General features: G+C 47.1%; 1 protein-coding gene across 2 annotated transcripts in view; it reads left to right on the top strand.

Annotated features, from left to right (window-relative positions):
- TNKS2 (tankyrase 2) overlaps positions 1-23,067 on the top strand; it is a 511,364-nt gene that overhangs the window by 290,028 nt on the left and 198,269 nt on the right. For both annotated transcript variants that reach the window (XM_069239858.1, XM_069239857.1), the window contains one exon: positions 15,565-15,662. In XM_069239858.1, coding sequence (XP_069095959.1) covers positions 15,565-15,662 — 98 coding nt within the window. The remainder of the gene's footprint in view (positions 1-15,564; positions 15,663-23,067) is intronic.

Here is a 23,067-nt window from a genome sequence, read left to right as displayed (position 1 = left end):
AGGGGAAGCCTCGGGATTCCCTCTGCAGGCGGCGCTGTGGGGGCTCAGGGGGGACAGGTTTTGGTACTCACAGTCGTAGAGTAGTCCGGGGGTCCTCCCTGAGGTGTTGGTTCTCCACCAGCCGAGTCGGGGTCGCCGGGTGCAGTGTTGCAAGTCTCACGCTTCTTGCGGGGAGATTGCAGGGTTCTTTAAAGCTGCTCCTTTGGATAAAGTTGCAGTCTTTTTGGAGCAGGTCCGCTGTCCTTGGGAGTTTCTTGTCGTCGTCGAAGCCGGGCAGTCCTCAGAGGATTCAGAGGTCGCTGGTCCCTTTGGAAGGCGTCGCTGGAGCAGAGTTCTTTGGAAGGCAGGAGACAGGCCGGTGAGTTTCTGGAGCCAAGGCAGTTGTTGTCTTCTGGTCTTCCTCTGCAGGGGTTTTCAGCTAGGCAGTCCTTCTTCTTGTTGTTGCAGGAATCTAAATTCTTAGGTTCAGGGGAGCCCTTAAATACTAAATTTAAGGGCGTGTTTAGGTCTGGGGGGTTAGTAGCCAATGGCTACTAGCCCTGAGGGTGGGTACACCCTCTTTGTGCCTCCTCCCAAGGGGAGGGGGTCACATTCCTATCTCTATTGGGGGAATCCTCCTTCTACAAGATGGAGGATTTCTAAAAGTCAGAGTCACCTCAGCTCAGGACACCTTAGGGGCTGTCCTGACTGGCCAGTGACTCCTCCTTGTTTTTCTCATTATCTCTCCTGGACTTGCCGCCAAAAGTGGGGGCTGGGTCCAGGAGGCGGGCATCTCCACTAGCTGGAGTGCCCTGGGGCATTGTAACACGAAGCTTGAGTCTTTGAAGCTCACTGCTAGGTGTTACAGTTCCTGCAGGGGGGAGGTGTGAAGCACCTCCACCCAGAGCAGGCTTTGTTTCTGTCCTCAGAGAGCACAAAGGCTCTCACCGCATGAGGTCAGACACTCGTCTCTCAGCAGCAGGCTGGCACAGACCAGTCAGTCCTGCACTGAACAATTGGGTAAAATACAGGGGGTATCTCTAAGATGCCCTCTGTGTGCATTTTTTAATAAATCCAACACTGGCATCAGTGTGGGTTTATTATTCTGAGAAGTTTGATACTAAACTTCCCAGTATTCAGTGTAGCCATTATGGAGCTGTGGAGTTCGTTTTTGACAGACTCCCAGCCCATATACTCTTATGGCTACCCTGCACTTACAATGTCTATGGTTTTGCTTAGACACTGTAGGGGCATAGTGCTCATGCACATATGCCCTCACCTGTGGTATAGTGCACCCTGCCTTAGGGCTGTAAGGCCTACTAGAGGGGTGACTTACCTATGCCACAGGCAGTGGGAGGTTGGCATGGCACCCTGAGGGGAGTGCCATGTCGACTTAGTCATTTTCTCCCCATCAGCACACACAAGCTGGCAAGCAGTGTGTCTGTGCTGAGTGAGGGGTCCCTAGGGTGGCATAAGACATGCTGCAGCCCTTAGAGACCTTCCCTGGCATCAGGGCCCTTGGTACCAGGGGTACCAGTTACAAGGGACTTACCTAGGTGCCAGGGTTGTGCCAATTGTGGAAACAAGGGTACATTTTAGGTGAAAGAACACTGGTGCTGGGGCCTGGTTAGCAGGGTCCCAGCACACTTCTCAGTCAAGTCAGCATCAGTATCAGGCAAAAAGTGGGGGGTAACGGCAACAGGGAGCCATTTCTTTACACACAGCATCTGAAACAAGAAGAGATCCACGCTCTGCAGGAAACAAGTTTACTTGCCATGTGTTGCTGTAGATACACATGTTGCTGCTACATAGTGTTGGTCTAAGGCATTTACAAGTTGCTTTCGTTCAAAAAAGGCTTTTGAGGCATGGGATGTTCTGTGACTTCATCCTTGTGGGCAAAGTGCATGGTCATCAAGTCCATTATAGATTTTTCCGCCATCAGGTTTGAACAGCAAGGCTTCAAGACTCAAAAGTGTTCTCCAAGTTTCTTCAGGCCCTCATGGTGAATCTCTGACACACTGAGTTAAAAAAACATTTGTCATCTGCATTTCCCTTGACAATACTTTACAGAGACTGAATGTGCAATTGCCATGGCTCTAGTGCCTGTTCCCTAGGCTGCATGCGCACCTTGCATCAACCTTTGTCACTGGACAATGCAGATCCTCAAAGGGCAATGGATCAACTGTCTTTCTAGTATTGCTTCTGGTACCATTAAAAGTACCTGTGGACGAATCACCATGGGTTTTGTAACCTCTTTTTCTTCCCTGACTACGACAACCCCTCAAGTTAAGCTTGTCTCGCCTTCTGGTTGAAGAAAACTCAACAGTGCTAAAGGGGGAGTACAGTATGAAAGATACATCAGCACTGCGCTAATGAAGGTGGGGATGCCAGCCCTTCAGACATCCCACAGCTTCAGCCAACTCCCAGCTCACAGTCAGTCACATTCAGTGCCTTTGACTCTGAGGTGGAAGAGGAGCGTCTACAGAACTCCACAACCTTAACCCCCCCCCCCCCCCCCCCCCCCCCCCCCCCCACACACACACACACACACACACAAAAGGCCTCTTACCAAGGCTGAGCACCACTTCTGAGGGAGTTGGGTGTCTAGCTCCATGCACAAAACACCACAACCTCTATGGGATCCGTACCTTTAAGCTCCTGTATGCAGTGAATGAAGGCATCAGACCCGAAGAAGGACCTATCCAAGATCTTCAAATACTCTCAGCCATTGAGTCCCAAGGCCACTAACAAGCCTCTTCTCCACTCTAAGCCAACGGCTCCAGCAAACGCAGCACCTAAGCTCCCGCCTACTTCGAAGCCATTCTTAACAGTAAGAAAATCTGTGACAAGTAGCTATGAGGTTTCAGAGTAGGTCATCCTCCAATTGCTACATAATGCAAGGTAGAAATCTCTAATTATCTATCCCCTTACTGGGACGTTTTCAGCAAAACCAAAACCAACAAACTCTGCCTCAGAAGAGACCGGCATTTGAGGAGGACCATGCATCAGAGACACCTCTGGGCCCATGTCCAATGAGCATAGTGACCAGGTTTATAGCCTTGCCCCTTGTATTGCACTTCCCTTGCCTGCACCATCATGACCATATACACCACCTCGACTGCCTCCATCAGAGGCACCAGAGGGGTTCCTACACTCCTCTTGTGACCCAGACAGTCCTTTCAACCCTGCTGACCCTTGGGACTCACTGTTGAAGCTAGGACTCACAGACGACCCTAGGGAACACTACAATGTGAACCCTTTGGGCAAGGGATCCAGTAAAGGCCAGGGTGGTGATACCCATTATCGTAGCGAAGTACAAGACCCCCCCCCAGTAGCCCCGTCTACATCAGGGACTATGTCCTACCCAACTTTCTGCTCATGCATACTGCCTGCAAGTCAGAGGCGACGCCTGCTACTTGATGAGTAGAGCAAGATGCTAGACTCATCTGGCAAATGTGGGGCCATAGGGGTGGTTACCAACTGGTGCATGGCCAACTCTGTGGGGCTCCTCTTTTGCTGTGTCAGAGCAGTGAGAGGAAATGTAGGAGCTGATGAAGCACCTCCCAGAGGATTTATTGTAATGGGTAAGGAGATGGTGTCAGAGGACAAGACCACCTCCAGAATTTCCATCCGTTGGTCCTTCGATGTTGCAGACTCATCCTCCCAGGAAATCAACACCAATGCCATTCTCAGACGCTATGCCTTTCTCTTTGTCGCAGGGTTTAAGCTGGAGGTTTCACAGCATCTCCCCAACCTTCCTTTTGATGGTAACACCTATTTGGGCCCCAGGTTGAAGAGATCATGGAGAAGATAAAGGACACTGGCATTGCAGAATCAATGTGCGCAATTAACAGACTGATTTCCAGAGGTTTCTTTCTGAGTCAGCAGTCTCGAGGACAGGCTAACGCTAGTTTCTTTGACCCCACGCACTCAGACCAGAGGCAGCATCAGTCTTTCTTCCAACAGGTAGGCAGGTGGCTCACTAGGGGTGCCTACAGGGAACAGTAACAACAAGGATAGGGTTAGAGGAAGCTCCAGAAAAGTGGCCTCCATCTCCAAGCACTGACTTTGCCCCCACCGTACCCTGATCACATTGTCACCTCTAGTGAAATTGTAGCATTGTCTTTCCTGCTTGGAAGAAATCATATCAGGTCAGTAGCTATTGTTAGTGGTGCACCACAGCTATTGCCTAAATCTTCTCCCGACTCCCCCCTCCCCCAGCAAACAATACCGTCAGCAGAGAGCAGCTAAGCCTGTTAGAGGAAGAGGTCCAGGGTTCCTCTCCAGAGGGGAGCCAAAGAAAGAGAGCCCCATACAACGGCCAATACTTTTTTTTTTACTTCCTCATGCCCAAGACGACCCCCCCCCCCAATATTGCCAGATGGACAGTAAAGTGCATGCAAACCTGCTACCATAAAGCAAAAAAAAAACCTCCTTGTTACCCTCAGGGCGCTCTCCACATGCAGCCACGGCCTTCCTCTGTAATATTCTACAAGCTGTCACATGGAAGGCATCCACTTGGTCAACCTTACACATATTCACAGCTAGTAACAGGCAAAGCTACAGCAACACATAATAGTATTTTCTCCTCTCCCATTTTCTATTGAAACTTCGTCACATCTGCCAAATATTGGCAAATTCATCTACCTGATGCGGACCTTGTTAAACAAAAGACTATTCAGACGGTACACTTAGGGCCCCAAAGTAGTACTCTTTAAGCTTCAGGATGTTCTATACTGTTTCCGCCAGTTGCTGGCCACATCCCCTGTGAACAATGTGACGTAACATAAGAGGTTATGTAAATGGCCGAGCCCATTCTGTAAACAAACGTGAACAAGCATTTGCAATGCAGTGGGTCTTGTGTTTGCTTGAGTTAAAGCTATTAACGTTGTAAACTCCTAACCAGACTTTTCTTGCTACATAAACTGAAAATGAAAAGTAATACAATTTCACATAAAGGAGCCGATTTAAAGCGCCACACCATGAGCATGAAAAAGACTAATCACAACAAAAGGACCAGTCTGGTTTCGCCTTTGCATAGTAAAAAAAAAGAAAAAGAGCACAATCACAATGTTTAACCATGAATTTGCGAAGGAGTACTAGGATAAACAATAGAATTAAACTGGCAGTCATGAAAATCGCTTGATTACTGCCCAGCAAGATCATTCTGCCTACGAAATAAAAATAAAAAGTAGTCCAGAAACCATACGGAAACAGGGAGCCTCATATGTTTTCAGTAGTTTACCGGTGCGCTTGAGGAGGCCTAAACACTGAAAAAAGCATGACGTATGCATGCCTTTCACAAATGAAATCAAGCAAACTTTAAACGACAAGCCCACGAACCAATGGAAATGATGGGCGTGGTTAAAAGCCCACAGAAAGATTACAACAGGGTTCGAGCATTTGCACGCTCGACCCTAAAAATAGGTGGGTCCTACAAATAGCCAGATAATGTACTGTGCACTTTTATACCTCAAACTCATAGCAGTATACTGGAAAAACATATACAGGCTGTTCAGTAAGGCTTTTCGTAAGAAGGGAAATTAATTTGGCAGATTGTAAATGAATTAACTTTTTCTTTTATGCTTTACTCTTGTGGTGGTTTCTTTTTATCTATGTAGTGGTTGTAAGTAATCATACAATAAATTTAATCAACAAAATTCAACCTATTACAGATGAAAAAATAGTATCCTATAAGCATCTGTTCATAGCATGCAGTGCTGTAGAATTACATGCACCCACACTCCTCCCCAGAAGCCTGTGACACTACTTGCAGATATAGACCCTCATTGCAACACTGGCGATTGGTGCAAAAGTGGCAGTAATACCACCAACAGGCTGGCGGTAAGTACTGCCAAATTATGACCATGGTGGATAGATCTCCGATAGACAGCCACTTTACCACACCGACTGCCAGGGCGGAAACAACGGGCACCACGGCGTTAGCCGAACTACAGACAGGCGGAAGTCAATGTTGCGCCCACCATATTAAGACATGCCAATCCGCCACCTTTTCTGGGGTGGTACCAACAATATCAAAAGCCTGGCGGAAACACTGCACAGAAGAGAAAGGACTCACCATTCGAGACAGAGGGAACAACCACGCCGCCATGGAGCCCGAGCTGCATGTCTTCCCAATGCTCTTCTATGTGCTGCTCCACCACAAACACCAACGATGGCGAAGATGACGACGGTGAGTACAGCCGCCTGGCACACAAGGGAGGGAGGGAAACGACAGTGACACACACTCACGACAAACACACCTCATACACACAACCAGATGCACAAGATAACAAGTTCTTCCCCCTAAATCGGCTGAATAATGCAAGGACAAAACAAATTTACTAAAGTGAGTGTAATAAGATCAACAGAGTATAAATAATAATTTAGCCAATGTAACGGATATCTACAAATGTACAAATCAAGGGACACAGCCCAGACCTCAGTTAGCGTGGGCCACATGGCCCCAGGGCAAAGTCCAAGGCCCCACTTGTCACCTGCATCAACACGGAGAGAACACTGCAGGGGGCATCAGTTGGCAAATGGGCAGGCACCTCAGGGGGACGGGGGCACCTCACCCGGGAGATGGAACAACACCACTGGTTCTGGAGGGGGCAACATGTCCTGTGCTTGGTCCTGGGGTGTGCAAGGCCATAGTCTCTCGTGGGTGATTTGCCTACATGCTCTGGAGGGGCAACATGCCCTGTGCTTGTTCCTGGGAAGTGCAAGGTCACAGTCTCTCAAGTGGGTGATTTGCCCACTGGTTCTGGAGGAGGCATTGTGCCCTGTGCTCTTGATCCTGGGGAGGCCGGGGTAGGTGGTTGTCTTACCCAATGGTTTTGGAGGGGGCATCGCGCCCTGTGCTCTTGATCCTTGGGAGTGCATGGTCAGTCTCTCAGATGGGTGTCATACTCACTGGATTTGCAGGGGGCAGGCCGCACAGCAGCCCATGGAGGCAGGATTACATACCGTTCGCCGGAGGTGACTGTGGTACTCGTGCTGCTGGTGGGGGGAGGCTCCTGCCCATCCCCTGCAGCCTCGGACAGCTGCCCACTGGAGGTGCTGGTGCTGCTGGTGGGAGGAGGCTCCTGCCCATCCCCGCAGCCTTGGACGGCTGCACAACCATGGTTTGTGGTGGGGTCCCCGTCAAAGTTCCTTCCCCAGGCCCCTGGCTATTTCTGCCTGATGGTGCTGGCTCCTTGCTCTTCCTGGCAGCCGCTGGGACAGACTCCTTTTCCTTGAGGCTGTCTGGTGCAGGCTCCTTCACCCTTAGGACATGTGCCCTGGATTCTTTACCACCACAAGTGGGTATGGTCACGACTGGGCCCGTGGACCTGGTGGCTGAGGTGCTTGGCTGGGTTTTTACCACCCTGCCCAGACATGCAGGATGGGGGATGGGGGTGGGAGAGGGGGAGGGAAGAGGTCAATGGTTGATAGGAAAAGCTTTAGGGACACTGGGACGTGGAAGAGGGAGAAGGTTTGGGAGTAGAGGAAGAGGGAGTGGTTGTAGGAGGTGTCTGCCTGCTGGCTTTGGGTGCGGGTGCATGGGCTGGATGCTGTTGTGAGGTGGATGGCTGTTGTGTGTCTGAGAGCTTGTGTACCTTAGGAAGGGGAGGGGGGTGACAGACACAGTGGGAGAGGACACAGGGGACGTGTGCATGGCTGTTGTGGAGGAGTCTGCCAGTGAGGTGTGTGTTCTGCTAGGTGTGGTGGTGATCCTGGTAGTGGATGATGATGTAGTGCATGCAGGTGTGAGTGTAGACAGAACTGGGAGGGAGGTGGAGGAGGAGGAGGAGGAGGAGGAGGAGGAGGAGAAACAGTGGAAATTGTGGATGTTGGTATGTCTGCATCTGGATGGTGTTTGTGTGAGGGCCTGTGGGATGAAGTGTGGTGCTTGTGTTTGCCTGAACCACTCTTGTGTGTTGTCTTGTGTGCATGATCGTCTGCCTGTGTGCTTGGGATAGGTTGGGGTTGAGGAGAATGGGATTGGGAAGAAGAAGCTGGAGGGGGGAGGGTGAAAACAGGGACAATGGCTGCTGTCAGAGAGAGGCCAGAGCCTGGATTTCTCTGTTGGGCCGCCAAGCCAGTGTAAATGCCTTCCAGGAATGCATTAGTCTGTTCCATCTGGTTTGCCAGCCCCTGGATGGCATTCACAATGGTTGACTGCCCTAAAGAGATGGATCTCAGGAGGTCAATAGCCTCCTCACTCAAGGCAGCAGGGCTCACTGGGGCAGGGCCTGAGGTGCCTGGGGCGAAAGAGATGCCCACCCTCCTGGGTTAGCTGGCACAGGCAACTCGATGAGGGGCTGCTGGGAGGGCGGTGCTGGTATTGGGGGGTGGCGGATGTACCTGTAGCTGGGGTGGTCACAGAGGTGTCTGCCACCACCAGGGAGCTTCCCTCGGAGGAGGCATCTGTGTCTGAACTGTTCCCTCCAGTCTCTGCCGTGGTGCTCCCCTCGCCCTCCGTCCCACTAGTGCCCTCACCATCGGTGGACTCTTCCTCCTGGGTCCTGTGGGATGCAGCGCCCTCCGTCACCGGTGCCTCTGCTCCTCTGCCAGATGATGCTAATGCACATAAGGACAGGGTGACAAAACAATAAGGGGGTTGTGAAACAGAGGATACACTTGGTCAATGGCTGCACCAACACCACCATTGGCGTACACAGCAACCTCACACACAGGGAACAGGCCTATGCACTATGCATTGCACTACCAGTGATATTGCTAGCCACTAAGGCATGGGGAAGGGCACACACCAGCAAATCCAGCACACCTGGGACACACACAGCCCTGACCAGTAGTGGATGCCTACGAGCTAGGTAGCTAAATTTGCCCTTCTGCACCCTTGCCACCAGGGGACCTATGCTGCAATGTCAGGCCTGGCCTAGGGGTACCCATTGACACACATCCACCACCCGGATACCTTCCCACCAGGTGTTAGTAGTAATGATGGGCACTGTACTCACCCCCTCGTGGCTGCTGTGATGCCCCCAAGTTCCCATCCAGCTCTGGATAGGCCACCGCCAGTATGCAGGCACCCCTTCCTCATTGGGAGGCCATCCGCCGTCTTCTGTGCCCAGCGTCTCAGGTCTTCCTACTGTTTCCGACAGTGGGTGCTCCGCCTGCCGTAGACCCCCAGGCTCCGCACGTCCTTGGCGATGGCATGCCATATACCCTTCTTTTGATGGGCGCTGACCTGAAGGCAGGGACTCTTTCCCCTGTCACGCGGACCATGGTAGGTTCCAGACATGGGTCACAGCAGCACATGCAGTGTAGGTCCTCTCCTGTTGAAGGTCAGGTAGCAAGTGAGGAATCAGATAGAAAATGGCGGTCATGTCCGCGGCGGTGCATTTCGTCTCCGCCGGCGTAGATCACCATTGGCCACTATGACCCATAGGGCCCAATGTTACCAAATGAGTTGCACTGCGGTTCCTAACCGCCTCCCGCAGCGGCGCATGTTAGCGGAATTACCTCGCTTCCACCTTTCCCTCCACACAGGACAGGCGGACGCCATTTCAGGGGTGGGTGGAGGCAAGCCCTGCATAATTGCTGCATTACTGTTTGAATTTGGACATACTGGACAATTCACTCTGACCCATTACATATTAACAGCATGCAATGTTCTCTTGTAGCCCGATTGTTCCGTTTGTGACAGGCTCCTCTCTCATTTGCTCCATAGATTACTACCGCTGCAGATGAATAGGAGATGGAGACATACCCCTGTGTACAGACCCCTGGTGGACTTGGCAACACTGGAGGACAGGCACCTCATCCTCACCTATAGACTTGGCAGGGCCACAATCACAGAGCTGTTTGCCCAATTGGAGCCTGACCTGATATCTGCTATCTGTCACCCCACTGGGATCCTCCCTCTTGTGCAAGTTCTATCAGTGCTCCATTTCCTGCCAACTGGTTCTTTCCAAGTGACAGTGGGCTTGGCAGCAGAAATGTCACAGCCAATGTTCTCAGTAATGCAGACTAGTGTTGGCTGCCCTGTTTAAACACATGTGCAGCTACATTGTTTTACCCCAGGTGGAGGATTTGGCCACTGTGAAGGTTGACTTCTATGCAATGGGACATATCCCCAACATAATAGGGGCAATTGATGGAACACATATTGCATTTATCCCCCCTGTCAAAATGAATAGGTGTACAGAAATCGTAAGAGTTTCCATTCTATGAATGTACAGATGGTGTGCTTGGTGGATCAGTACATCTCCCATGTCAATGCTAAGTATCCATGGTCGGTGCATGATGCCTTTGTCCTGAGGAATAGAAGCATCCCAAATGTGATGGCCCAACTACAGACGCACACACAGGATGCGGCTAATAGGTGAGCCCTGGTCCCCATCAAGTATATGTTGGTGTATGGGTATGGGTATGGGTATGGTGTGGGCCATATGGGATAGAGTGTGGCTAAACGTTTTCCCTCAATATTTGCAGGTGACTCTGGTTACCCCAACCCATCTTGGCTGCTGACCCCTGTGAGGAATGCCAGGACAAGGGCAGAAGAACGTTACATTGAGGCCCATGGGCAAACCAGAAGGATTATAGAACGTACCTTTGGCCTCCTGAAGACCAGGTTCCGGTGCCCCCATCTAACAGGTGGATCCCTGTGCTACTCACCCAAGAAGGTCTGCCAAATAATAGTGGCATGCTGCAAAACCTTGCCCTGAGACGCCATGTGCCTTTTCTGGAGGAGGAGGCTGGAGATGCCTGTGTGGCAGCAGTGGACCCTGTGGACAGTGAGGATGAGGAAGCAGAGGATGAGGACAGCAGTCAGCAGACAGTACTTCCAATGACACACAGGGAAGACAGTGTTACTTCACATTTCATTGTAATTATTTCTAATATCTGTGGCACTGGCATGCTGTTATTTCGTACCTCCATGCCCACTTACTGTACCCTTTGGCAATTCATTATACAGATGTTGGTACCTCACAATAGTTCTTGGTGGGAACACTGCAGCCATCTACAGTTCATTAACATATGCTCATTTACTGTACAGTTGAATGGCATTGTTTGAACCTGGTTAAATGAATACATATTTGAAAAATGTGACATATCCCCATACATCTATTTTTTCAAAGGGTGTTTGTTGAACTGCTAAGAAAAAGATGGGAAAATGCAATGGGCTGGGGTGATAATGGAGGAAAGTACAGGGTATTGTTCCAGTCTATTGTAGCACAGATGCATTGTCCAAGGGGACATAGGAAGGGGAGCAATGGCAGTTCAAGGTGGACAGGGTGACTGTGTGGGGAACAAGGGTGACAATCAGGAGAGTCTCATTTCCTGGTGGGGGTCTTGGCAAGTGTCTGTGGCTTCAGTCTGGATCGCAGGGAATGTTTGCGGGGTGGTTCTCCTTCTGCAGGGGGAGGGGTTCTGGTGGCCTGTTGGTCCTGTGGCGGGGCCTCCTGTCCACTAGCGCAGCAGAGGTGAAAGGCAGTTCAGATGTCTGGCTAGTGGCAGGGGCCCGCTGTTGTGATACTGCCTCCCTCATTATATTGGCCATGTCTGCCAGCACCCCTGCTATGGAGACCAGGGTGGTGTTGATGGCCTGCAAGTCCTCCCTGACCCCCAGGTACTGTCCCCCCTGCAGCCGCCTGTTCTCCTGCACATTGTCCAGGATCTGGCCCATTGTGTCCTGGGAATGTTGATATGCTCCCAGGATCTCTGCAAGTGCCTCCTGGAGAGTCGGTTCCCAGGGCCTGTCCTCCTCCTGGCACACAACAGTCCTCCCAGTTTCCCTGTTGTTCTGTTCCTCTGTCCCCTGAACCGTGTGCCCACTCCACTGACCCCAGGTCCCTGATTGTCTTGGGTCTGAGGTGTGCCCTCGGGCCCCTGTAGAGGTGGATACACTGCTGATTGATGTGTCCTGTGGACAGAGGTATGGGTACGCTGGGTGGGTGCTGTGGTGGTGTTTCCTGATGGGGGAGGCTGTGTGGTGGTGTGTGACTGGGCCTGGGTAACCGACTGTCCAGAGGTCTCTGGTGGGCCAGGTTGCTCATCTAGATCCTGAAGACCAGAGTTGCTGTCATCACTGTGGGTCTCTTCTTTGGGGGTGACTTGATATTGCTGGCACCTCCTCTCCGATGACATTGGCTGGGGTACCTGTGGGGATATAAATGCTTTGTTATTGTTTCTGTGTCTGACATATTCTGCATCCGTGGCTTGCCCTCTTTGGTTGTATTTGCCCTGGTAGTTTTCACTTGTGTACATTTGTATGTGGTGGGATAGTTGATTCACTCTCTAGTGTGCATGCTTTAGTGATTGGGGTCCATGCAGGGCTGTGAGTGGTGTCAATGCATTGGTATGGCATGCAGGGCTTGGCATTGGAATGAGTGAGATGTGATGGTGGAGTGTGTGGGAAGCGGTGGAGTGATGGGAGTGAGGGTGAAGGTATGTGAGCGCATGCAGGTAGGGCGGTAGTAGTAGTAGTATAGAGTTGACTTACCAGAGTCCAGTCCTCCTCCTACTCCGGCCAGGCCCTCAGGATGCATGATTGCCAAGACTTGCTCCTCCCACGTTGTTAGTTGTGGGGAAGGAGGTGGGGGTCCACCACCAGTCCTCTGAACAGCGAGCTGGTGTCTTGCTGCAATGGAATGTACCTTCCCCCGTAGGTCGTTCCCCCTCTTCCTGATGTCATCCCTGGTTCTTGAGTGCTTTCTCAAGACCTTGACCCTGCCCACAATTCTATGCCATAGCTTCATCTTCCTAGCTATCGATATCTGCTGCACCTGTGCTCCAAATAGCTGTGGCTCTACCCTGATGATTTCCTCCCCCCATGACCCTTAGCTCCTCCTCTGAGAATCTGGGGTGTGTAGTGTGTGGCTCTGGTTTTGTCTGTGGTCATGGTGTCTTCTCGTGCCAATGGTTTGTAGTCATAAAGGGTTGTGGGTAATGTGGGTGTGTTTTATAGTTGTGTGGGTGTGGTGTGTGTATGGGTGTCAGGTGTGTGTTGTTTGACTTGTCCAATGTGTTGTTGTTTTGTTTGTTTGTGTGTGTATTTTGAGCACGGCGGTATGTACCGCCATTGAATGGCCGCCGTAGTGATGCGTGGGTCATAATGTGATGGACGTAGTTCTGTTGGTGTAATGGTGTTGGTTTTGATACCACCAGTTTCACTGACCTTTGATGTGGCGGAATTGTGTATGTGGCTGAATAGTGACGGATTGGTGTGTGTGTGTCACAATATGGTGAACAGATATCCGCTGCGGTGGTGGTATGTTGGCAGTCAGTGTGGGAGTAAGTGGGATTTACCACCAATGTCATAATGAGGGTCATGATCTTTTTATCCAATATCTTACTTCCACAATACACATGGTGCACCATCATGCGTTCACTTGCCATTTCATACTTATTCTTACCTGCTGTGTGGAAAAAAAAATGTAACTTGGAGTCAGTACCCATGTGCAGTGCCTACTTAAAGCAGAGACCTAAGGCATCCTGTAACTTAAAAGCTTTCTTTGAAGAAAACAATTTGCAAACATCGGAGCACAACAGTAGATGGCAGGAGTATGCAGAGCATGTGAATCTTCAGTATTATACACTATGAACAGATGTTTACCGGGATAAGTAAAACTTTCGTTTTACAGCTTGAAGCTCTTATAGTTTTGTGTGCCAGCTGCCTGCATCCCTGATGAAGGCATCCCGTTTTCATGAGAAAATGAGATTTAAAGAGAGCAATGGAATGTATTTAAATAAAAAAGGGAAACAATCTAAAAAAATAGACAGCATACTTTGGTATTCTTGGAGCTGGTTAGTTGTCATGGAAGGCAACATGACTCCTCTGCTCGACGCCCTCAATCAGAAGAATTGGGATTCTTCAGGATCCAACCACTGGAAGGCAGAATCATACACAACAAGTGTATTTAGAAGAGCTCCTAGCTGCCAGGCGATTGTTAAAGGTTAATAAGTTATTTCTTTTTAGGTCTGATTTAAGTATTGGGTTGCTGAACCATACTGCTCGTGTAATGAGGATGATCGAAGATGATAACTTTTTCCACAAAATACAGCATCATGGATACAACACCTTTCTTAAGGGTGGTTTCCTTCTTCTCAAACTACTCTTGAGAGGAACAACTCCCTATTGTAGCAGTTGTATGAAAAGTTGCAGGAACACAGGATATACCAAAATTCTTTAAATAAGTCTCATGACGCAGAGGCTGCTCTTAGCTTTAAGAATAATTTACTTCCTCTCTGTGCAAATATCACTCAGTTATATCTCACAGTGAGATTTCTGAATGGCTCTGAAAGGCTGGATACCACTTAAAAATGTGGAAGTTTGCAGTCTATCTGAAAACTAATGTCAGAAAGATAGAATGTTTACCGCTACACTCAAGCCAAATGATGCCAGATGTTCAGTTTTGGGTGGAAAAGTGCTATCCTCCTGGAATTTCACCCACTCTGCTCATTTGTGCTCCCAGAAAAAAAAAAACATCCAGCATAATTATCATTTACTAGGTGCACTATTTCCACCCGGAATTGCACACCACTGAGAATAATATATGGATCAGAGTTTTTTTTTTTTTTTTAAATCTAGTCTCTGTCTTCAATTCTAGCTGAAGCCCTCCTGCTATCGATACAATAGAAGGACAGTGCAAACGAATGTAATGTATCTTACAGACATATATTTCAAGTACTGAAAGTCTAATAAATTGAATAGAAATGTTAACTCAATTGCTTCTTAGGCCTGATTTAGCGTATGGTGAACTGATCTTCTATTAGAAACAAGATGCATAACCCACCAACCTTATTTTAAGTCCATGAAATCCTAAGGCACTTTTAATAAGGCGGTCGAAATGTCCATTACATTTGTAATGGAGTACCAGCCCATCAGACTATAAATTAGGCCCTTTTTCTTCAAAGGTGCATGCCTGTAACTACTACCTAAACAAGATGTAGCCTTTTATTTTTCCAAATTATTTCTTGGGGTTTGAGGTGGGGAGGAGAACTCACTCTGGAAGGGTTTTTATCAGTCTTGCATTACATGAGATTAATGTATTGGCTTTGTGCTTGGAATTCCTTGTTACATCAGTGACTATCTTCTCCTTCAGTAGCCATGTGGGAAAAAGAACTTGAAATAGTAAAACCTCCTGCAACTCCTTTCTCCTCCACTGTTGTTTATTTGTATGTACTTCCTCAACAAACGTCAAGTTTGTGAGTTATTCCTATGCACCACCTGTAGAATCACTCACAAATTAAGAGATCTGTGAAGTTAATTTAAATGTTGATGTTTGTTAGGTGTTACTTTATCCTAAAAACATTAAGCATAACAATGGAGGTAGATCATTTCTCAGGTTTAAATGGGTCCAGAACATTAGTTCACATACAGGTGCAGCTATTTAGAAACTAGGTTCAACATTTTAAGGAGTAGAAAGTCACACATCAGTCAAAGAAACATTAATATTCAATTTTTTCACTATATATAAAAATATAAATTTCCAGTACATTCTTCTATTTTGGCCTACTGTCTTATTTGAAGAGATAATTTCATTTCTACAAGAACAATTCTAACATTTATATTTTGCTGTCCGTATATAATTAAGACTCTGTTTTTCTTTTTTTTCCCAAATGTGTTTGCAGGTGTCAATACATATTTAAATCTGAATACATCTGTCAGTGGAACTATTCTCATCGACTTGTCTCTTAATGACAAGGAATTTTTGTCGGTGGATGAAGAGGTACTTTCTCTTTAATGTTTCTGTTTTGTTCTTGTAAAAATCATAGCTACTCAATCAGGGCTTCCCAGTTCTGATACAGTACAAGTTATACAAGTTAACACACTGATGCTGTTTAAAAACAAAATAAAACAAAAAATATGTTTTGAGATTTTTTGTAAACCGTGCTTCTCTGGGACTAAGCTGTAGCTGAAGCAGAAGAGAGTTCCAGAGTTTGAAGGCCAGATAACTGACTAAGCATCCTCCAGATGTGGCTCTCCTGGACCCCGTTTGTATTGATAAATTGGACTTTGCTGAGTGCAGGTCTCCGGAAGGCTCATAAGGGCATGTCAGGCCTCCGATCCCAGGCCCAGAGTTGCTGAAGGCTCTGTAGGCAATACATGATACCTGGATAAGCCAGTGGACTAAGGGCAAGCAAATGAATACTGAATGATATATATGCATGTTGAGTAGCTGCCACGATTCAGCATTTGATATTGCCTGCATTTGTTTAGGGGAGGACTGTGAGACCCCCAGATAGAGAACGTTTCCATATTCCATGTGGGAAATATGGCAGTTGCACAAATTGGCATCTCTTTTCCTGATGTACCCTCAGTCGCCACATAAGTGTTAGAAGTAAGTTTGGTAGTGTTTTTTGGTTTCACCGTGCTGAGTATTCCCTCTAACCCAGACAATGACTTAAAGAAAGAAGGAAAGGGGGTGTGCCAACACTTAAGAATAATTTTTTGTTATGTCTGTTATTGACAAAACACCAGGAACCAATTGAACACAGAACCAGAAATTATAGTTGCTAATATTTCTGTGTTTGTTAAAAAAAAGAAAGTGAATTTTTTTTAAAGTTCATCAGTAAATTTATCAAGTACATAAATATGTTTATAGGTGGTTACCGAAGAATATTCATCTGAATAGTTGTTGATGTAAATTTTTGCCTTTCAGTATAAATAGTTCCTCGTACTATTTCATAGATGTAAGATGAGCAACATGTAGTTCACCTCTTATGGGATCACAGGCCTAGGGTGTTTTCAAGACTCAAAATGAAATACTACTTGTAATGGTAAATAGCTGCTTCTGAACCAGTAGAAGGCAGAATCTTTTAAGACTGTATGCATTACAAGTATTATCTCAAATACAGAAATATCAGCACCAAAACTATATTCTCTGGTCCTGTGTTCAGTTGGTTCATAATTTTTTATAATAACAAACATAACAAAAAAGCGATCTTTAAGTGTTGGTACACACCTTTAATTCTTTCTGATGATAGCTTCTTTGACTGTGGCCTCTTGGTTATGATTGACTAACGCCCAATAGATCTTTTGGAGACTAGAGACTAGGCCAAAACAACACCCAGACAGTTTTTTGTTCTGGAAGTCCATCCTTGGCTCATTATTGAGCCAGACCCCAAGGCTTTTTTTCTGCAGGCTTAGGCGAGGGATGAGCCAGGTTCATCTGGCTCATCGCCAGACACCCAAGTGTTAGTGGATTGCCCACAATCAACAACTCAGTTTTTCCTCTATTAAGTTGCAGACAACTCATCCCTATCCAGTTGGAGACTGCTGGGAGGCAAGACATAAGGCATGCTGCAGGACCTCCATGTTCTGGGTAAAGGAAAAATACTGATTGAATGTTGTTTGCATACAAGAATAGAGTAAAACGTAAAGACTCTAGTCGTAAGTGTCTCAAACGTATAGGATTTGTCTAGAACTTGAAAGCTCCAACCTTTAAGGAAGAAGGCAAACCAGGTCAGAGTCTTATCTCTAATCCTACAGTTTTGTAGGCAATTTAGTGGGATGTTGTGTGAGACTGAATCAAAAGCCACGCCAAGATCTAGCAAAGTCTCAACAGCAGTTCTACCCCTGCCCAACATCCATCTGAGTTTCTCTGTTGTCTCCAGCATTGCTGATTCCATGCTGTGTTGAGGTCGATAGCCGGACTGAGAGGCATGAAGAATATAATGCACGTAAATAAAAGATAAGATGTGGTGACCAATAAGTTCTTCATGCAATTTAGAAGCAAAAGTTAACAGAGGACAGAAGTTTTCAGAGTTGGCGTCATCCAATTAGGACTTCTTCAGCAGGGGTCCTACAACGGCATGCTTCCATGCCAGGGGCACATTAGCAGAGAAGGTGGAAAAGTAAAACAATCCCACCAGTTAAGGGATATATAATGGTGGAAGCAGCTTGATAAAGTTTGGCTGAGCCAGATCCAAAGAGGAACCTGATTTAATAGTTTCAGCTAGTGCAGTCTGGGCTGGTACTTAGAGGTTGGAAACAGGACAGAATGTGCCCACTGCTAAGAGGTTTGATAACAGAAACTGGTGTATTCAAAGCTGAATCTGGGAATGTAGAGATCTAATCAGGTTTGTGAAAAATCGCTTTGGCAGGATTGGAGGCTGATTTAATTAGCTTGGTAATATGAGAGGCACAAGCAGTTGATATCACTCTGGTATTTCTGAATTGCCTCTTTATAGATTTTCTTTCTGGGTTTATAGCTTTTTCTCCAGGAATGTTTAAGTTTCTTACACTGTTTTTGAGAGCCAGAAGGATGGCCTAGAACCAGGGTTATAAAAGATTTAGAGGTTTAGAAAGCCTTTCATTTAGAGGAGTAAGGCTGCCAAGGGCATCCAAAAGACAGGCATATAAAGGCAGATCCGCGTCCTCCACTTTGCAAGGGAGTTTCATTAGACTTTGCTCTAGACGATTACACAACCACTGTGCATTTAATTTGGACCATGGGTGAGACATGGAAAATGGGCATGAAGCATAGGGAGTGGCAGTCTGAATCAGTAGCTTATGAGGAATAGCAAAATGATTCTTCTAGCTTAGTGGAACAGGGGTGCCCACCTCTAATGTTTTTAGATTTGAAATAAATAGGGTCTAGATTATGAGCAGCTTTGTGACTGATATATTTAACAAGCAGCGAAAGCGGAATAGCTTCCAAATCATATATAAGGCTGAGCACCCGAGGACAATGTGTGTTATCAGAGTCAATGTTACGGTCTCCAACTGTCATGAAGTTTGTGGCCTTCAATAGATAAAGTGTGACAAAAGCTACAAGATCTTGTGCAAAGTGAACATTGTGATCTGGACACTGGTAAAGTGGTGCACCTATTAAGAAGAAGTAGGGAGAGACCTTAAGAGAAAACAACAGCCCTTTATTTGGGAAGGGAAAGCTCTCAGGATTTGCAGGAAAAGTGCAGTTAATAAACTATCACTTTGTCAGAACCCAATTTGCCTATTCGGTCCAACTTAAAAATGTGTTAGTCATCTACTAAGGAGAGCATCACATCAGGGCTGACCTGATCTTTAAACCTCATCTTTGTTAGAAACAAGGCATTGGTGTGAAAAGTGTCGAATAACGTAAAACATCCCACATATCTCTGGATAACGAACAGCAATTCAGTCTATAAAAGCTGTAGTGAATCCTAGTTTGTTTTAATGGGTTAACAGGAGTTAGCTTAGCCATTGGCTTGCGGACTCGTGCCCCCGTCACCTAGTGACTTTTAACCTACTTAGCTTGCTCTGTCTTAGCCCATTTAATTATTTAATTCTTCTAAGATGGCTGCCTTGTTTATAGTTAGGCCACTTGTTATGATTTGCATTATCAGTGCCACCGCGTTAAGGCGTCAAAATCAAGTGACAAAGACAAACAAACTGTAGGTGTTCACATTTACGGACTTTCTCTCTTCATGCTTTCGAGGGAATTGTTCATATTAATTGCCGCCCCAAGCATGCCCGTTATCTATTGTTTGGGAACACACCTATGTCTGTATAAATACATCACACTTTAGACAGATAATCAGAGGAATTCCGGCCAGAGGGCATCGCCACCATCGCTGAGATCGATGCTGCATGTCGTCTTGACGCTGACTCAGTCTTCGTGTTCCTGCGGAGTCTGAGATAGAGACCTCATTCCAAGGTAACGAAGGTTGGGGGCTCCTCTCATGGACATGGCATTGGCAGATTAGGTTTAACATACCCAGCTCCCCTTTAGTTTAGGTAGGAGATTAGGCCTATCATGATAGGGTATTAGGACATATTATACACTTCATGTCTTTTCATGTTATTGCAAGATGGTGGAGGTCTTTGTAATCATGACTCTTGTCTTTACAATTCTGTTTCTTGCACTGTTCATTATACTAATCATTGCAGCCCATGCAACTTATCACAGATTGCAGTTGTGTTAAATAAAAGATATTGAAACTTTACTGCATCTTCGTTATTGCCTGTGTTTGGATGAGACAGGATATATCTGTGAGAAAGGGGTAATCTCCGTTTAACCACAACACTCCCCGAGATGTCATACTCTCGAGTCCATGCGTAAAGGCTGCCACAAATCACCTTTTACTATCTGGGTTTTGGTGAGGTGCTGTTAGTGAGCCGGAAGGGTTGGGATGACAGCTGCGACTTGTTGTAGGATAGGCGTTGTCACCTACAAACATAAGTATCCTTAACCCAGCAGTCTTGTCTAGAGCAAGAGTCCAAACTACGACAAAGCCGAAACTATTATTGTTTTCCCTCAGTTTCCCTCCAAAAAAGGAGAGATGGGAACTAAGCTCTCCTTACATTAGGGGTGAGAGTTGAATTGAAGCAAACATTGCTGATATAACCTCCCTCGCCAGGCTGATGGAAATGTAAGCATTGTAAATCGAGTGGGCTTTTAAAACAGGGAGAAGTCCATTGAATAAGAGATGTGATGTGCTGCAAAAAGTGCAGATTCCCTGGCCCCTGGTACTATCCGGGCACAGACAGGCTTGCCTGTGCCTTCCTCTTTATTTTGTAGGCATGGAGGTAAGAAGGAAAACGCTCCCTACCCATTAGAGCATTACTGCTTAAAATGGTGCCAAAAAAATGGCACATACAAAATGGCCATCACAGATTACTATGACCAACCCTCTGCAACAAACAAGCTTGAGGAAGGTCAGTAAAACATAAACAAATTTAAACGATTACAATTATTCCACCAGTTCATAAGAGTATTCACTGGAAAGTTTAAAATGCAGCTTGTGGGTAGATCATGCTAGCATCTGCATATGTGTCTACCCTGCATTTTAAAGGCATGGAGCTGAGAATTAAATGACACTGCAACCCAAGCCACAATAAAAGCACCACCCTGGTAATAAAACGCTTCCACATAGCCTCACAGCAAATAAAACATGGATGATATTTAACATTGAGTGTGCGTTTAGCATGTATATATCATATGTTCGATGGCATGTGTAGCTGCAGATACACATGCTGTGCACATCCCGCCATCTGGTGTTGGGCTCGGAGTGTTACAAGTTGTTTTTCTTCAAAGAAGTCTTTCCGAGTCACGAGACCGAGGGACTCCTCCCATTCCATTGCGCATGGGCGTCGACTCCATCTTAGATTGTTTTTTTTCCGCCATCGGGTTCGGACGTGTTCCTTTTCGCTCCGTGTTTCGGGTCGGAAAGTTAGTTAGAATCTCGGAAAAATCGTCGGTATTGTTTGCGTTCGGTATCGGGTTAGTTACAACAGATCGACACCGAATTAAGAAGAGCTCCGGTGGCCCTTCAGGGTTTTTTCGATCCCCGTCGGGGCCTGGTCGGCCCGGCCACGTGTCTCTTCAAGGCTGATGGAACGGACCCCATTCCGCTTCTGTCCAAAATGCCATAACAAGTATCCATATACAGATCAACACCTGGTCTGTAACTTGTGTTTGTCACCAGAACACAAGGAGGATACTTGTGAGGCCTGTCAAGCGTTTCGGTCCAGGAAGACACTCAGGGACCGAAGAGCAAGAAGACTGCAAATGGCGTCGGTGCTGACAGGACAAGGGCGTTTCGAGGAGGAGGAAGAAACATTCTCCATCCAGGATTCGGACTCGGAGGAGATCGATCCTGAGGAAACGCCGAAAACCGTGAGTAAGACGTCGAAACAAAGAACTCACGAAAAGACTGCTAAAGCCCAGGGGACGCCACCGCCAACAGGCCATGGCTTAACCCGAAAAATAGGTGACCGTCCATCGGCACCGAAAAAGGGCGATCTAGTGTCGAAGTCATCCGACTCCGGTCGAGATACAGGCACGCAGCAATCTCGGGCCCGAGAGAGTGGCTCCGAAAAGATTCGGCATCGAGACAGCGGCACCGAAATGGGTCGGCACCGAGGGGGCACTACGCCGAAAGTAAAAAAGATTTCGCCGGAGCCGAAAAAAGCATCCGAAAAGGTTTAGGTACCGAAACATTCGTCCTCCGAACCGAAAATTAGTTCCTATTCAGAGGAACAAGAACTGTCCTCACAAATGAAGACACACAGATTTGAACAAGAATTAGAGACAATAGAGCCAGATCACACGCAAAGGCGGCTCTTTAATCAAAAAGATACAGGGAAGATCAGCACTCTTCCTCCAATCAGAATGAAACGAAAACTTGCCTTCCAAGACAAGGACAAGGACAAACAGCCACAAGCAAAAGTGGCTAAACAAGTAACACCACCACCATCCCCACATCACTCTCCACAACCGACACCGGTAGCCACTCCACCAATGATGCAATCCCCAACTCATACGGGGATGAGTCAAGATGACCCTGACGCATGGGACCTTTACGACGCACCAGTGTCAGATAATAGTCCTCAATGCTATCCAGCGAGACCATCGCCACCAGAGGATAGTACAGGCTACGTTCAAGTGGTATCAAGAGCAGCAGCATTTCACAATGTCAGCCTTCACTCAGAACCCATTGAAGACGACTTCCTTTTTAATACACTGTCGTCTAGGCACAGTCAATATCAAAGTCTGCCGATGTTGCCCGGAATGCTAAAACACTCCAAACAAGTGTTTGAGGAGCCTGTCAAAGGGAGAGCCATTACTCCAAGAGTAGATACAAAATATAAACCGCTACCAACAGACCCAGTGTACATCACACAACAGCTATCACCAGACTCTGTTGTAGTTGGAGCAGCGCGCAAAAGAGCCAACTCTCATAGTTCAGGAGACGCGCCACCTCCAGATAAAGAGAGTAGAAAATTCGACGCAGCAGGCAAAAGGGTGGCGGCACAGGCAGCAAACCAGTGGCGTATTGCAAATTCGCAAGCTTTGCTAGCCAGATATGATAGGGCCCATTGGGACGAGATGCAGCACCTTATTGAACATTTACCAAAGGAGTTCCAAAAAAGAGCGCAGCAAGTGGTAGAAGAGGGACAAAATATCTACAATAATCCAATTCGATCAGCAATGGATGCTGCAGACGCAGCTGCTAGAACTGTCAACACAGCAGTAACAATAAGGAGGCATGCATGGCTGCGTACATCAGGATTTAAACCAGAGATACAGCAAGCTGTGCTGAATATGCCATTCAACGGACAGCAGTTGTTTGGGCCGGAGGTGGACACTGCAATAGAAAAACTTAAAAAAGACACTGACACGGCCAAAGCCATGGGCGCACTCTACT

Source organism: Pleurodeles waltl, chromosome 6, assembly GCF_031143425.1.
Source record: "Pleurodeles waltl isolate 20211129_DDA chromosome 6, aPleWal1.hap1.20221129, whole genome shotgun sequence".
NCBI classification, from domain to species: domain Eukaryota; kingdom Metazoa; phylum Chordata; class Amphibia; order Caudata; family Salamandridae; genus Pleurodeles; species Pleurodeles waltl.
The sequence above is the reverse complement of the archived record's forward strand: the minus strand, read 5'-3'. Positions and strand labels throughout refer to the sequence as shown.